Below are 17,542 nucleotides of genomic sequence, written 5' to 3' on the forward strand. Positions count from 1 at the left end.
AGAAAGTAACAAGAACAGTAGTGAGTCCTGCTGGGCACTGAGCACTGCTCACACCTTGCTCATGCATTGCGGGGCCATCTACATTTCTCTTACGAGTGCCATTAAGCATCTTTTGATATGTTCGAGTCACTTGTTCCCTGCTCTGTGAGCTGTCCTTTACTATTCGGTTGAATTCTTTTTGCTACTGCTTTGTAGAAGGAGTTTTCTTTATGTAACAGGTAACATGCCCCTAGTTTTCCTTTTGCCTTAGTTGATGAACTTTCTGATTTTGCTTTTGCTGTGTTTATAGTTTTCTGCCCTATTTTTTTGTGGTGGGGGGCGGAATCTGGATTCTGTGTCAGACTGTCCAATTGCCTTTTCCCATCTGAGATTATAAAACCATTCTCTTTATGTTCTCCTTTAGTGGATGTAAGATGTGTTTTTAAGGATGAGTGAGTTCATGGTCATAGTTGAAGGAAAAAAATATCATTGCTGGGCGGTGGTGGCACACGCCTTTAATCCCAGCACTCGGGAGGCAGAGGCAGGCGGATCTCTGTGAGTTCGAGGCCAGCCTGATCTACAGAGCTAGTTCCAAGACAGGCTCCAAAGCCACAGAGAAACCGTCTCAAAAAACCAAAAAAAAAAAGGGGGGGGGGAGACACTATGCAAAGTTTCTTCTTCATTTTATTGTTATCACACAAGTAAAATCTGCATGTTGTGAAGGGCGACACGGAGGATGGATGCTTCAGTGAATTCTAGTTACGTCTCAGTGGAGATGATGTAGATCACATGTTTTCTCAGGTTTGGAGATAAACTTAGCCATCTCCACCATCTGTGGATGGCTGTTATACCCGTAATACTATAGCTAATTGGCTAGTAATTTGACAATTATATATTAAGAACCTTCTGTAGCATCTCCAAACACCTGGTTGGTATTGATATTGTTTGATACAGTGGTAATCATCCTATATATTTGGCAGGGTTTGGACAAGCATAAAGATACCAGCTGTCACAAAGGAAGTTGTTGTACATCTTGGAACAACATTATCTCTTCGCATCTTTGTCCAGGATCTAGGACTTTCTGTGCTTTTTCTGACGTCTGTTCTCATCCTGCAGGTCAAGAGCTACTTGTGCTCTTGTCATTTTCCTGCCAAGGTTAATTCTTGGGAGATAATATTGTAAGGTCATGATATCATAAATACCCTGTTGAAGATTGACATAGTAACATGGCAGTAGCTGTCTTGCTAAATTGAAACTTCTCTGCTTGTTAGCATTAAACTGAAAATGAAATTGGTACATGTATAATTACATGTCAAAGTCCTTTTCTGAGTGGCAGCATATTTTGTAAATATGAGCAAGTCGTTTGAGTGGTATGAGACATCAACATGATTTCATTATGTAATTTTTAGGGGAAATGTTTCTAACAAATACCAAATACTAATGTGCCCACCATCCTGTCATATCAAAAACTCATATCTTGTTATATTTACGTATGTATGTGTATCTAGGTACATAAGTATGCACGTATATATTTCTCTCATGAAACCTGTGTATTATTTTGTGATTTGATAAAGTAAGTATTTTCTCTTAATTCTTCCCTCTCTCGAAATAGACTCTTTCCCATCCAGCCAAAGCTTTCCCTGTCCTATTACTTTTACTCTCTGTCCTTGCTGTGTCTCCTCAGGTGTTGTGGGACAGCCAGAATTTTATGAGGAAGCCAGATGCTTGGAAAGCAGTCTCTGCATGTAGGGAACATAGTGCCAGGGCGGCTGCTGTGCAGACTTCGGTGTGGAGGAGAAAGCCACGTGTTAAGGAGCAGGGTGCCATTGTTAGGATTCTCTATCCATTTACACTTCTCTCGGTCAGTGTGTTTGGTGTAATGATTTGTTTTAGTGATTTCCTCCACTCTCCAAGCAGAGGGTAATTTTGAAAAGTGGGTTTCTATGAACTCGAGCAGTGTGTGCTGGGGGTGGTGCATGCAGCTGTGGTCCCACTGCTATGTCTGACTCCAAGGGAAGCTTTTTCTTCAGGAAGAAACACAGAATTGAAGGGAAGGTGGCCAAGATGCCAGTTTCCCTCATTTTCTCTCAACTCTGAGCCTTGGGGACCCTGCCCAACCTTGTGTAGCCCTCCTGTGCCAAAGAGAAGTCCCAGCACACACATTCTGAACAGGTTAGAGGGATGATGAGCTCCTGAGCGCCCCCTGGTGTCTATGGCACCATCTTGCTCTGTTTGCATGTATTACTGGCGACCAGAGAAGGAAATGTTGCAAGCTAGGACAGTAGCTGGGGTGGAGAGTGAAGATCCATTCAACCAACTGTGTAAATAAGATGAAACATGTCTTGGGTCACCCACTCAATATGCTGCATCTGGCTTAGTGTGACCATCCATTAGCTTAATGCTCATCTCAGAAAGCTTTGTACTACCTGAGACGTGCATCAATCCAATGCAATACCCAAGTATTTTATGAAAGGTTCTCTTCTTCTGGTGTGAGCGCTCATGTTGTTCTATGTAATTGAAATACCCGAAAGGAAAGAGGCTTGAGAAGTGCAGTTGGATGAATTGTTTAGTGTTCACATGCCCGTGGAACTGTCGCCCAGACCAAATGATAGCGCCTTTTCCTCCTCCCAAGGGCTGCATTTGCCTGTCTCCGCTCTTCATGGGAACCTCCCCAAAGGTGACCATTGTTTTAATGTCTCTCACCAGTAATTGGTTTGGCCTGCTGGCAGACTTTAATGAATGAGTACAGGCATATACTCCCTTTTGTGTCTGGTTTTTCTTGTACTCGGCATTATTACTGTGAGGTTTGTTTTGTGATATTATGTGTAAGTTTTGTGTGTGTGTGTGCGTGTGTGTATGTGCACTTCACATGTGGTATCTACATTCATTGTTGTGAATGCACACACTTGTGATGTGGGTGGGGAACAGAGGAAGCTGTTGAGTGTCCTGCTGTATTACTCTGTCTTATTCTCTTGAGACAAGATCTTTCATGGAATCTGGAGCTAGGTTGGTGAACAGCAAACCCCAGTAACTGTCCAGTTTCCTGCGCACCCTACCCCCACTCTTGGCCTCCAGGCTCATGTGACCACACTGACTTTTTACGTTAGTGCTGGAGATTGGAATTCAGGTCCTCAAGCTTGTACAGTAATATTCTTATTCCACGGGCATCTTCCTAGTCCTGGTGTGTTTTTGAAAATAGCACTTACTGTTTGATGATAGCAAATAATATTTGCACAATAGTCCTTAATCCATTAATTTTCCTGAAGGTACCTCTGTGATGACACATTTAGTACTGTATATCTTTTACTGGTGACGAAAGGGCTGCTTAGAGATTTGAAGCATTGCTCCCAAGGTCGCGCCCCTATTCAGTGATGCCAGGACTACTTCTAACTTTCTGGCTCAAAGAGTTCATTCTCTTTGCTTCCCATGAAGCCTGTGCCCTTCCATCTCATGGATGGTAGAAAACTTAAGCAGAGAATGAAAAGGATGAGAAGGAAGAGAATCCCCTCAAATTTGCCTTTGGTTGGGCCCCCGGTGAGTATTTTGGTTGCAGACTAAACAAGTAGTTTAACGAGTCAAGCCAGTAATAATAACCCTGAGCCCTGAGTACTGTGTAATTGATGGGAGAGAAGAGGAGAGCCGGCCTAGGCAGCTGGCCACATCCAGGAGTTCCACTGAATTGGAAAGCCGACTATTCATTCTAATTTAGCACCCAGTGCATACAGATTATGTGTTGGTTTCAGCAAGGTTGCTTTCTGCAGGCCCCTAAATATGACACAGAAAAGATTCTTACTACATTAGCATGGTTGGGGGCTGTTTATCTTCTGAATATGGGTCAGCTATTTTTGGCTCTGCACAATCCAGTGCCTCTGGGGAAAACAGTGACAATGTGGGGAGTTCTTCATTTCCTTCTCTCAGAGGCACAGCTCAAGCATCCTTGCAGTGTGTGCTAGCTTATTGATGGCCTTGGCTTTGCTGTGCATGTCATATTTCCATTGTGAAGGCACCAGACTTGAGGTGAAGAGAAACGGGCTTCTTTTGCCATCGAAGGTTTGCAGGATAGCCCCCACCTCTTGTTAACTGTGTGCAAGTGGTACTATCTGGCTGATTTACACATGATGGCACATGTGTATAAATTCCTACAAGCCTTTGTAGCTCACAGCTTTGCACCAGGATGCAGCCCCTACCTCTGAGATAGTAATACCTAGCATTTTAACAAGTGGCCTTAATTGTCACAAAACTGAGACTGAGGATGGGGGACTATGAATACCCAGTCTGGGGACAATCCAGAGTCCTGCATACTTGGCTCAGAACCTCGGAGAGCTCCAGGTGTGGCTGCTCCATCTGGCAGGCAGGCAGGCGTTGCTTTAGTGCCAAGTGCACCCTCCTCCACAGGAAGGAGTGCTTTCATGTGCATGATAAAGGACTCCATAGATTTGAGCCTTGCTAATCTTGCCTTTGTGGGTGGGTAGAGGTACAGCGAATCCTTTAAGCATTCAGAGAGGCTTTGGTCACCTCTGGAGCCTCAGGCAGAAAGCTTCAAGTGCACTCTTTAAGTCGGGGCAGTGGCTCTTTGTGGGAGGCCAGAGGAATCGGGGCAGATCTGGCCATGTCCCTGGGTGACTCTACTTCCTTATACTTTAGTGCTTTGGTTCGCTCTTGCATCCTGACTGTCTCAGGAGGGGCAAATGGAAACATATGTGAAAATACTTTTCAAGTGTCAAGTTGTGTTGCTGGGACCTTCATCATCTGCTTTTAGAGCATCCTGATGGGCACCTGTGATGTCCGAATTCCATGCAGGTATGGTATTGGCTAACTTGAATTTGTGTGGTTATTGGTGCCATGGGGCCAGCATGCACGGCAGGTATTTCTAGCTAGAAACAGTCATGGAGACCTACAGCTTGCTGTGATTGGAAAGTTTTTGAATGAAAAAGTTAGGCCTGTGGTCTTTTGGAAGGAACTCTAGATTTCAGAAGAAGGATGACACATGAGACATTTATTTTAGAAATACCCTGGTGAGGTTGTAGAGACTAAAGTGGGAGAGGAGAGACTGGAGGTAGATATTGTAATCGAGGCAGAGCTCAGAGCAGTGGAACTGAGAGATGAGCCCCGAAGCTAGTCGGCTGGGGTGCCCATTCTGCTCATTTGTTAGGTCTCTTGGGGTAGTCTTCTGTGACTGAGGCTTGTCTGCAGCTAAGACACTGCTAACTAGGTATGCTCTTAGGGTGGGCTTTGGTGCATTGTACAGTCTTATCAAATCTGTTATTTTAACTTTCAGTATACAGCTGGTCGTGGCAGAACATCTGCAGTACCATGTAAGAGTCAACACTACTGTCAAAGTCAGCAGCAGGAGTTCTATGAGTATTAACTAACTCCCCATTTCCTGTCCCTACTCCTAGGTAACCTCTAACCTAGTTCCTGAATTTGCCTATTTTAGACCTTATAGAAGTGAATCATGTATTTTTTACTTTTGTGTCTGGTGTATTTCACTTAGCGTGTTTTCCGGGCGCATCCGTGTTGCATTGTGTAGCAGAACTTCATTTTTTACGGTTGAGTACTAGTTCATTTTCTAGCTGTACGGCAGTCTGTTTATCCATTTATCTCTTCATGCCCTTGAGTTCTCCCTTATGTTGGCTGTTAGAAATAATGTGGTAAGCACTGGCCTGTGCCTGTCTGTCTGCATCTCTGCTTTCAGTTCTTTTGAGCCTGTCCCTAAGAGTAGAATTTCTAGGTCCCGTGGTGTTGTTCTTTATTTAAATTTGAGGAACTGCTGCACTGCCTTCCACTATTTTACATTTTCTCCAGCCATGCAGAAGGGCTCCATTTGCTCCAAATCCATATCCTTATCAGTTTAGCAGTTCCTGTTCTCTCTCTCTCTCTCTCTCTCTCTCTCTCTCTCTCTCTCTCTCTCTCTCTCTCTCTCTCTCTCTCCCTCCCCCTCTCTCTCTCCTCTCTCCCCTCTCTCTCCTCTCTCTCCTCCATCTCCTCATCCCTCTCTCCGTCCCTCCCTCCCCACTTCAAGATGTCTTAGTCATCTGAAGGGGCACCTCACTGTGGATTTGATTTCCATTTCCCTAATGACTAACGAGGGAGCATTTTGTCATAAGTTTATTGGCCACTTGTACTTTTCCTTTGGAGAAATGTCCAAGGCTTTTTTTTTTATAATTTTTCAAGACAATAGAGGAAGAATAGACAGAAACAGAGAGAGGAAGTGGTCAAGCCAGACTGGGAGACTGGTTAGGTAGGAGACAAATGCTGACTTTTCCAGTCTGGGTAAGTGGACAGATAAATGGGTACCAAATAGGATAGCCCTCCTCCCTCATGAGAAGAGGGAGTTGGAGGAAAGCACTGGCCTTTCGTGGCTGCACTGAGCCAAGGCATTGTTCAGCTGAGGACCTTGCAGAGTTCACTGCCTTGTCATGTACCCAGGTTTTTGGTTTTTTTTTTTCCTGGCAAAAGTGAGTTTCTTCTACCTAAGAAACCACTGAAGAACTTTAGTCAAATGTGAACAGTCACAGAGGTGTGGGCATGACAAAGGAATGCGGTGTGTCTAGGCAAGCTTCTGGTGCTGTCTCTCTGTTCTGCGTGCTTCTGGTAGGCTGGTCCTTTACGGCCAGCCTGCCCATGCTATGCTGCCCTACTGCAACAGGACCTGCACACTGTTGTGGACCATAGCTTCTAAGGCTTCTTCTACTGAGCATTTTAGCATTGCCACCTTCGTCCTCCTTTTCAGCTCATCCCAAATATGTGGCGTTGACGGTGAGTGGTCATGTCACCACCATGGTCCACCAAATGTCTTGGGATCAGTCCCTGGCAAAGGTAGATGGTTGATGTTAGCCACCATTAAGAGAAATGAGTGCATTTGGTGGCTTCTTCTCTTGTCTTCAAGAGCCATAGCCGGCTGGCAGCCATCATGTGGCTTAGGCAGACAGTGTTTGCAGATTGTCCCCTGATGCCATCTGCCTGTGAGGCTACAGGAAGCCCCAGCAACTGCTGTTGTAGCAGGTGTTGGGGCTGATGAGGTGGGTGTCCCTGTACACACACAAACATACACACACACACACACACACACACACACACACACACACACACACACACACGAGCAGCTTTGTGGGATATGCAGACATACCTCTACTGGTGTGGGTTCAGAGATATCAGCTGAAACTCTCAGCCTAGCAAGGCCCCAGCCCAGTTGCTGGTTTCCGGTGAGGCCCTGGTTAAGGAGCAACAGAGAGGAGGCTGTTGTGAAGGAAGCTAGCGACTGGCCTAGGGGCGGAGGCAAGTGTTTTGAACAAGCATTTGTTGACTTTTTTCACACCACGGCCATTCTGACTCATTTTGTAGAGGGGACAAACTTCCATTTCTTACCCCTGCTGTTTTCGAAGCACACAATGCCTTATCTGTGAGTCCTTCCTGCCATTCAGGCTTCAGGCCTGGCTCCCTAAGCTTTGGTTTTGTAGCTAAGTTGATGTGATCATGGGCTCAGACACACATAGAAATGAGTGCTGGCTTTGGAAGAGTCCCTGTGTATAGACCTGCATTTGTGTGACCATTAGTATCATTTTTGGCTATTAATGATTTTACAAAGAATTATCTAAGTTATTAAAGCAATATAAAGTAATATGGAGCATCCCTTATCCAAAGTGTTTGGGACTCGAACCATTTCAGTTTTGGGGTTGGAGGGGAGGTCTTCGCATTTACCTAATGAGATATTTTACAGTGAAATTTCAAAACTAAACACAAAGTTAACTTGTTTCACACATACACATAGGCTGAGAGTCATTTTAGGCGCCATTTTCAGTGCACCTCTGCTTTCTCTGTGATCTATCCCACGGGCCCAGGCGTGGCCACTTTTAGTCGTAGGATCATTGTCGGCGCTCGGAAGCTTTTGCTTTTGGAACACTTCATGTTTTATGTTAGGAGCATTAAGCCTGTGACTAAATCATGCACTGGGTTTAAAAGATTTAGCTCTCTCTCTCTCTCTCTCTCTCTCTCTCTCTCTCTCTCTCTCTCTCTCTCTCTCTCTCTCTCTCTCTGCATGTGTGTGTGCGTGTGTATGCGCATGTAAAATGTGGAGTCCAAAAGAGGACGCTGGTACCCTGCTCTATCATTTTGTCTTAGTCTTTTGATATAGGTGGTGGTTTTCAACCTGTGGGCCACAACCCGTTTGGGAGGTCACATATCAAATACCCCCGAATATACGATGTCCTGCTTATCAATATTTATATTACGATTCAGAACAACAAAATTACAGTTGTGAAGTAGCAACGAAATGATGCTATGGTTGTTGGGTATCACAGCACGAGGAACTGTATGAAAGGATCACAGCATCAGGAAGGTTGGGAACCACTGCTAGAGGATCTCTCATCCAACCTGGTGCTAGGCTGGTGGCCAGCAAGCCCCTGCAATTGTCCTGTCTCTGCCCCAACCCCTGACATTGCTGGAGTTACTGGTACACATGCAATAACAGCAGGCTTTTTACACGGGTGCTGGGGAGTCCAGCTTAGGTTTACATGTTTGCACAGAAAACACTCTTACTCATTGAGCCATTGCCTCAACCCCAAGATCCAGATCTTTAAAATGGCACTGATCGATTGATTGATTGATTATTTGATTCTGTGGAGGTCAGAGGATAGCTTTCTAGAATTGCTTCTCTCCTTTCTCCTTTCACCCTCTTGGCCCCAGGAATTGAATACAGGTCATTTAGCAAGTTCCTTCATCCACTGAACCATCTTGCTGCCCCCAAGAGCCAGGTCTTAAATGAGTTTGGGTAGAAGTCCACCTAGATGAGGGGCAGCAAACATTTATTATACTAGGTTGGACATTTCAGGCTTCCTTTCTGTAACATCTCCTCAGCTCTGGAATTGGAGCGGCATACCACTAGCCATACAAATACGCATGAATGTAATTTGTGCGCTGATGAAATTTTATTTACAAACTAGCACGACGGGCTGGAGTTTGCTGACCTAAAATGATAGGCATTCTTTTTGCCTGTCATTTAGCTCTTATCCTTTTTTTTGGTCAAGAATTACAAATCTAGAGGAACTTGAGAGCTACAGATGCGTTTAAATCATCTTTTGAGTTCAGTATAATTATGAGCATACTGGTGATTCACAGTTGTACTTTTCTAAACCTTTGTTGAGAAGAATAGAAATCAAGGCTTTTGAAGTGGGGCGTGTGCTTGGCTGGGGCTTGTCATAGTGGAAAAATGTAAAAGAAACCATAATTTAGAGTTATATGGTGGTGCTTACGTTTCCACCATTCTCTTGATGTTCACGTGGAATGGCCCCAGTCATATAAGGTTACCTTCCTATACTGGGCGTTGTTACACTTTATAGGCCTATGTGTTTCCTTAACAAACAGAAGAAGTAAACTACACAAATTCAGACAGTGGTTTTTGTCAAATATTGTGTTGTGCTTATGTGGCATTATTATGGTTCAGTTCCAGAGGGATGAAGAGGTACTCCAAAACTTCAAACTCTAAATACTCCCTTCCTTTTCTATGTCCTCACAGGAAATAAAGAAGGATATGAAGAAAGACCCTCTCTCCAATAAAGCTCCAGAGAAGCCTATGCTCGACATAGCCAGTGGAAATGCTTTGCTGTCTTCTGAAACCATTTTAAGAACCAATAAGCGAGGTATGGCAAATGGGGCAGGACCTTTCTTCCTGCACATGGGTACATCTGGAGACCCTTGTATGCATGATGTCAAATTGAACATTGCTGAAAAGTCGAGGAGTTTGTTTTTCTGGTTTTTAGTATAAATTTTGTACACACACACACACACACACACACACACACACATCTAGTAACTCTGTAGTAAAAAGAACTAATAAAATGATTTCAGAGGAAAGCTGAGTAATGACTTATCAATGGGTTTAGTTTCGACTTTCTTGCCTGTTTGTGTGAGTGAAGGGTGGGTGTAGAGAACAGTAAGGTTCAGGCTGGCCTGAGAGTGTCTGCCCACACTCTCCTTTGAATGAAAAGAAAATCTCTTAGCATCTGCCTCTCTAAGTGCCCGGCTCCCCAACACAAACCCTGCCTCAACTGTGTTTATAGGGAAGACTGGTCAAAGGTATAGTAGCACATCATCTCGCCCAGAAACCTTCCAATCACTGTCCTGTTTGCCTTCTTTTGAGACCTAAGTCACTTTAGGTCTGAGCTTATGAAAACTGCTCTATTCACCATCTGCCCTGGCCAGAACTGCTTTTTGAATGATGTAAAGATTCCAGAGAGGACCCTACTCAGTGCTGAACGGTGGGCACACTCGGTACTGTCAGCACTTCCTGACCTTGGGTCAGCCAGGGCCCACAGTGGGCTGAGCATGCCCATATGAAGTCAGACTTCAGCTGCCCTCTTTTCCTGGGCTTATTATGTCCTTAAAAGGGAATTGAGAGCTGTTCAAAACCGGCAGGAAAAAATGTATTAGCAAAGGGTTCCATTAACAAGGGGAAAAAAGAGGCAAGTTTACATAACCACAGGGAAGAACAGCTAATCTTTCATAAAATTTAGACAGCATGAGAATTTGTCCAATAAACTGCCCATTGATCCTAGTTCTGGTAACATTGGCTTTGTGTCTCTCTTCCTTCCTGCCTCTTCTCCTGCCCCTTCCAGCTGCTCTGGGTTCTATTTCCTATTTTGAATTATCCACATGAAATATTGGCTAGTGGCCCAAGTTGGTTAGCAGCTATAGGATTTTCTTTTCCTTCTTCTTCTTTGAAATCTCATTGTATCAAAATTGGGGATTTCCCATTTTAAGAATTTAGCTTATGTTACTGTAAAACTAATCTTTGCTAAGTGCTTCCTGAATTCTTTAAAAAAAATTATCTTTGGAGACAGAGTCCCACATAGTTCAGACTGGCCTTAAACTTGGCCCTAGCTAGTCTCGAACATTGACTCCTTTTGCCTCATACTCCCAAGTGCCGGCATGACACCATGTCTGGCCTAAGCTGACGTGCTCAGCTCTCCATTCTTGCATAGAGATTCCCCAAGTCCAGGGAAGACTTTGACTTTGGATTTAAGAGCTAGAGCCCAGTGAGTCTTCTTTCTGGCTTCTGGGAGCTATCTCCTTCATATGGCTCGTCTCACATCAGGGGTTCCTGCTATTCCATACACAGTGACCACGAGCAAGCAAGGTCTGTATGGTCAGCCCTGCTACTTTATAAAGTCAATAAGAGACTTAATTAATTTCAGAAGAGAAGGAATTAATTAAAGCAAGGAATGAAGGTGATTATGTGCATGGCTTCAATGAAATACCTGAGGACTTGAAGTCAACTAAAGAACAGAACTTTTCAGATAATTGTTTCTTTAGATCTGAAACTCTGGCCTTGAATTTCTTTTTCACTAGAAAAATGAATTCCACGGGGTAGTTTACTTGGCTGTTTTAAGTCTTCTACCTTAGGCCCTCAGCCAGATTAAGACCAGGCTTTTGTAGTCGGAGTTTTTACATGATAAATGCCAGGAACTAAGAGACTTGAACAGGCAAAGGCGTCCTGTAACTGTGAAGCCCATAACAGCCCATTTCCATTCTGTTCCAGGCTTCACACTGACCTCCTGGGTCACCTGGGCCAAACATCAGTTCCCAGCTGAAGGGAAGCATTGTGCCCCAGGATGGGTGCCCCAGGATGGGTGCCTCCCCCACCCCATTAAGACTAACACTATTTTGCCCCTCCTTATAATAATCAGTGCGTGTGCTGGAGACTGATTGGCCTTCTCGGGCCAGATAAATAGTTCATTGTACTGATCTCAAAAGCTACATTTCTTTCCCACCCAAAATCAATGAAAAAAAACCCACCCTTCCCCCTTAAAACAAAGATCAGAAACTAAATCTGTGGGAGGTCATTCTAGTTCCTCCTAAACAGTTCTGTAATTTTTTGAGTTATTGAACTTGCCCCTCCCCTCTTGTTTCTATCCAGCTTTGTCCTTCAAACCTTTAGGATGATTTTGAGCTGTCAGTATCTTTATAGCTATGGCTAAGGGAGGAACTTGCTTTTAGGGTTTGGAAGTCTATTTTGATTTGCTAATGTGGGATCTTTCTTCAGGTATATGAATCTAACTTGTAATCCCACCTCGAACCCTGTGAGAATTTAGCAGAAAACACAAATTCCCATCAACTTAGTCAAAGATGGGAGGGCTCTTTTCTTTCTATGTGGGCCTTGTCATTTGATTCAGGCCTGGAATTGGTTTAATGAAGAAAGAGTCCATTCTATTCTGGCTGGGACTCTGAACTTGAGCCATGTCACTGGGGCCTGAGCTCAAGAAGTCTCACCACTTATAGCCAGCTCTTACTGCAGTCTGTGACCTACCTCACTTTGTGGCCATGGCTGACTGACAGCTTTTAGTACCTGGCCATCTGAAATAAGCCTGTCTTTCCCTGAATAAGGGCAGAAGAACTTGGGGGTCTGAAGGAAGTTCTTCATAACCCCAAGAACAGGGCAGGAGCACAGACCATGAATGTTAGCACATGGTTAGCCTCAGTGTGACATTCAGAGTTTCTAGGGAGGGACAGGAATGAGTACTTGGGTCTATTGTCTGAGAAGAAAGGTTCAGCTGAAGTTCCAGGAGAAAGCCAACCACCCCAGCTAGCTTGAGAGCCATCAGCTGCTCATTTGGGGCATGACAATGTCAGGGAGGTACACCTACCTCTGGTCACAGAGCACAACTTTTGGCTCAGACAAAACTAATTGAAAGTGACTTCTTACTTTGTAATTTATTTTCTGTTAAATCCATACAGAAGAATGACGGACCCTCCTAAATTGGAACATGAAGGGGTAAAGGGAATTGTTTTAAAAAACATGTTCAGAAACATGAGTCGAGAAGCAAAATTGAATAAATTGGAAGTTTGAACAGTTACTAGCAAATATGTTCTTAAAGATGAACAGTTGGTTTTGCCCATCTGAATGCTCTTTTCTACTTCAATTCAAAACAAAATAAAAATCAATTTGTTTCATCTGTAGAAGGAATTCCTATTTAGCTCTGTCCACGTGACAGATGGTATATGTAGGCTATAGTCCATTCTTCACTGGCCTGGGTAAAGACCCAGTTTTATGCCAGGCTTCTGGCTTCCATCATTAGCAGGCCAGGTGGGAAAACCGCCTCAGAATCCCTGCCTCCTGCTGCTTGTGATCGGACATTGTTCCTTTTTTACTTTTGGGGGAGCACCAGCGAACACTTGATAGCACTATAGAGTTTATTGCACTGTGTGTTTATTGCATACCGACTATGCACCCGGTCCAGTACCTGCTGCTGCTGTTGCTGCTGCTGCAAAGCCTGGAAAATCAGCGGGCAGCCCTGCCTGTGGGCCCTCCGGGCTGTGTGCCACACGGAAACCATTGAGAAAGCCCTGTCCATTCCCTCCATCCTTTTTTTAAAGAACAAGGTGTGGGTATATCTCTGATTTACTTATGTCATTCTTAATGTGAAGCCACTCGGTGGGTTTCTGGTTGGCTTTATGTGTCCTTGTTTCTATTTCCAGTTTATCATGAATTCAGTGTTTGGTAAGTGTCTATTGTATTTTGTGCATCTCTTATTCTTTGCTATTACTACTGTTACTGTTATGCTATCCTGATACAAACTGTATTTTATAATCATCCTTTTAAGCCGCTCTGCTACTTTGGCATCTGCCTTCTGAAAGATACACTGCTTCCCCCCATCTTTATTTAAGGTGATGCTTTTGCACTTCAGTGCCCCTTCCAGAGAGAAGTGCTGAACGAGCTGACAGTTTTAGAGATGTTACTGGTAACAGGTCTAGCTCTGATGCTGTGAGGGGAGAGCATCTGTCTCACACAAGATTCTGGTTAGGATAGGGGCAGTGTTGCTCCCTGGACTGGTACGTGGCCCTGACTTTATAGAATATTGCTCTGTGGGTTCTGTTCGGATACATTTCATCTTCCTGCCAGATTGCACTCAGAAGCCTTCCTTAATGGAAGGACCAATCAACGCTCTGCCTCTGGTGACACACTGTTGCTTTAGAAATCAGCATGGAAACCTTCAGGATCCATTTGCATGCGGATGGGTGGTGCTTGCATGCCCTTCACATTAATGCGGGCCTCATATTTGCCACACAGAAGTGCATCTGTGACTACTGCCTGGAGCTCGCCAGCAAACTGAACCAATGTGCATCCTTCTTTCCCATGTATCAGCAGTGGTCCTTCTGGTCCCTAAACAGGTCTGGTCAAGTGACCACTCTCCCCTGTCACCTTTTCTATTTCTTTATCATTTATCTTGGTTGCCTGGAATAATACACCAAGGTATTCATTGAACTGACTCATGAGACTTTGGGTGAGGGCTAGTGTATGCACATATGTGTTAAGTATGCACACACTGGCATGGAAGGCACACCGTGGCTCAGAGGCTCAGGGGCATGGAGAAATGTTCTTTGAGACAGGTTTGACTCCATTTCAGCTGAGATCCCTTTGTCTTAGCCTCCTGAGAGCTTGGATTGCAAACATGTACCATCATCATGCCTGCCTGACTGGTGGCATAGATCTTGACGGTCCTGGGTTCTTTATTGGAAATTATCTACAAGCAAAGGATACAAAAAGTGCATCTTTAATAAAGAAAATGTGAATTTGGGGATTTAGCTCAGTGGTAGAGTGCTTAAAGCTAGATTCTGCCCTCAGCTTTGGGAACAACGAAACAAAAGAGAAGCAGAGTAAGTCATTTGGCTCCTGTGATGTGTTATTATGGTCTGTGCAGAACCTGGGGCTCTGCTGCTAGGAGCGAGGCTTTTTCCTCTCAAATGTGAATTTCCCCGTGGCTAACTAGGTATCTGAAAATGTAGCATTTTGAGTCAGACTGCCCTTGGAGTATTTCAATCTACTGTTGATTTTCCCTTGAGAGCTTGCATCTATGGGCTAATAGAAGCGTCAACAGCAGGCATAAGTATCGTGTGAAAAATATTGGTTATCACCAGAACTGGTCTTCCCCGGGGAAGGGAGAGCTTGGAAGTGAGGGAGTAGGAAAGAGAGTCACTTCGGAATATGCACATCTGCGTATGTATCTGTGTGCATTTGCAGTTTTTCTCAGAGGCCTCCATTCTGATACTTTTAAACTACTGGCCCTGGCCGTCTTTCTGGGATGCTTTTATGGGAGCCTGAGTTAGGTTAATGGTAGAGAATGTGCTGCCTTTGCTCATTTATTATTGAGCAGTACTACAAGTCCAGCTTAGGGGTACAGCTGGGGAAAGGGATAGGTAGAAGCTTTGTGGAGGGTTGTTGCTATTACACATCTTCTATGCTTTATTTCTGTGCAAGTCAATGACAAAACATTATTTTGAATTTTCCTTCTATTATATGTTCCCTTTTAGCCCCTGTGTCCTGTCCCCAATGCATTAACACCCCATAGAGTAACAATATCCCACCACACTCATGCTGGCTGTCCACCCAAGGCAGTCCCTAGAAAATATTTGATGTGGGTTTGAAGTCGTGGCACCACCTGGTGGCTTTTCTAGGAAATTTCTCATCTTGTTCACCTTTAAGGGTGCCTTTGGTTCCCTTGACTCTGTTCTCATTTTTTCCACCTCAGACCCCCAGCTTCTCACAGTCTGCAAACATTCCCTTCAACCTCCTGCTTTCCTTCCCAAAAATTTATACTTGAACTTATAGAATCTGGTTCATGATTCTTGTTCTACCTGTGATACCCCCACTAACCAGGATTTTTTTCTATTAAGAATTATATATATATCCAGGTAGTGGTGGCACACCCCTTTAATCCCTGCACTTAGGAAGCAGAGAAAGGTGGATCTCTGAGTTTGAGTCCAGTATGGTCTACAGAGTGTCAAATATATATGTATATGTGCATTTATACACATATATATGACAGCTTTAGCCATGTAGATGTTGATCAGGACTTTTGATAAATTTTGTTTTAAAACAAGGTCACAAATTGTGTTTCAAACTGGCCTAGAATTTACTGCATGGCTCAGGCAAGATTCAAATCTATGACAATCCTCCTCCCTCAGCCTCCCAAGGGCTGGCATTACAGGCATGAGCCATGGCACCCAACTCTTGTTGATAACTATTCAAAAACACAGATACCTGTTGGCATGAGTTTAGATGTAGATCTTAATTTGGACAAAGCAAAGAATCATGCTGGAATCCCTGTAGGTGAACCAAAGTCTCCCGCACAGCTCCAAGGACTCTTAATTACTTCTTCACATCTTGTTGAACCTGTGCTTCCTCCAAGGAGCAATATTTTGTATTGCTTGCGTTGTTCTCAGTTGCCAGCAGGTGATGAACGTGCAAGGCCAGCTGTCTCTGCTGACTCGCGGTGGTGATGGGTTGTGTGTGCGGCCTCTGCTTACCTGCTTTGGATCTTCCTAATGTGGGATGTTACTGACCATGATTATTTTGATAAGTCAAAATGTCTGCTACTAAATCTCATGATTTTTTTCTTTTAGTTTTATTGATAAAATTGCTGATGTGCCATATTTCAGCTGTGCCCATGGATTAGTCTGGGAACTTAATCGCCAGTTATAAGATCTCCTGTGGGAGAATGCATTTAGAGTTCCCAACGGTCATAGTTTGGGGCTTCTATTACTGTGGAGAGACACCACAGCCATGGCAATTCATATAAGGAAAACATTTCATTGACTTTGTAGTTCACAGTTCCGTTGTGTTCTGAGGATAGGCCTGGTTTATATATTACATTGTATCATCGTATGGGGTTCTTAGTTTCCTTAGTTTTCCTAGACCTGAGTACTCACGTCATCTGAATAAGCTGTGCTATGGCTGGAAATACGGTTCAGTCAGTGAACTGCTTGCCATAGAAGTATGAGGAGCAGAATGTGGATTCGTAGCAGCTGTGTCACAGCGGGGCATGGTGGTACATGCCTGTAATGCCAGTGCTGGAGACAGAGGGATTTCTGGGGCTTGCTGACCAGTCAGTCTAGCTGAATCAGGGAGCTCCAGGTTCCATGAGAGATGCTGTTTCAAAAGCAAGGTAGAGCTGAATGTGGTAGCCCCTGCCTTTAATCCCAGGACTCCTAGGGCAGAGGCAGGTGAATTTGTATTAGTTTGAGGTTCACTTGGTTTACATAGTGAGTTCCTGGCCAGCCAAGAGTTCTAGACCAGCCAGTAAGACCCTGTCTGAAACAAACAAACAAGGTGGAGAGGGGATACAGGATAATACTTGACATTGACCTATACATATGCACACAGGTGCCCCTACATGCAAACAGGGAGAGAGAGAGAGGGAGAGGGAGAGGGGGAGGGGGAGAGAGAGGGAAAAGAGCCAGAGCAGCTGTGTTGTAAATGTAGTTATAAAATGTAGTACTGCTGTGTACTTCCATCTGCTAGGGAGACAACCTTGCAACAAGTATGGCATATTCAGAGAGAAACCAGGCTGGCATTTCCAGTCTGTATTGTGTAGAGTTTCAGCCCTAGGAAATGCTTCACATGGGAGGCATGAGATGAGATAGATGTACAAAGAGGGGGAGGAAGTTACCGCTCTGACTGTAGTTCAGCTGTAGGACTAACACCCTGTTAGGGGCTGACAGACATATGAACATATTCTATCCGCTCAGCTGGCCTGTGGTAAGGAAGCCTGCTGATCTGCAGTCGTTT

The 17,542-nt window shown here is 44.3% G+C and overlaps 1 protein-coding gene across 3 annotated transcripts in view; it reads left to right on the forward strand.

The window, feature by feature from the left end:
• Window positions 1-17,542, forward strand: part of Sh3kbp1 (SH3 domain containing kinase binding protein 1) — a 336,253-nt gene that overhangs the window by 115,664 nt on the left and 203,047 nt on the right. For all 3 annotated transcript variants that reach the window (XM_038316361.1, XM_038316363.1, XM_038316362.1), the window contains one exon: window positions 9,494-9,617. In XM_038316361.1, coding sequence (XP_038172289.1) covers window positions 9,494-9,617 — 124 coding nt within the window. The remainder of the gene's footprint in view (window positions 1-9,493; window positions 9,618-17,542) is intronic.

Source organism: Arvicola amphibius, chromosome X (genome assembly GCF_903992535.2).
Source record: "Arvicola amphibius chromosome X, mArvAmp1.2, whole genome shotgun sequence".
Classification (NCBI taxonomy): Eukaryota; Metazoa; Chordata; class Mammalia; order Rodentia; family Cricetidae; genus Arvicola; species Arvicola amphibius.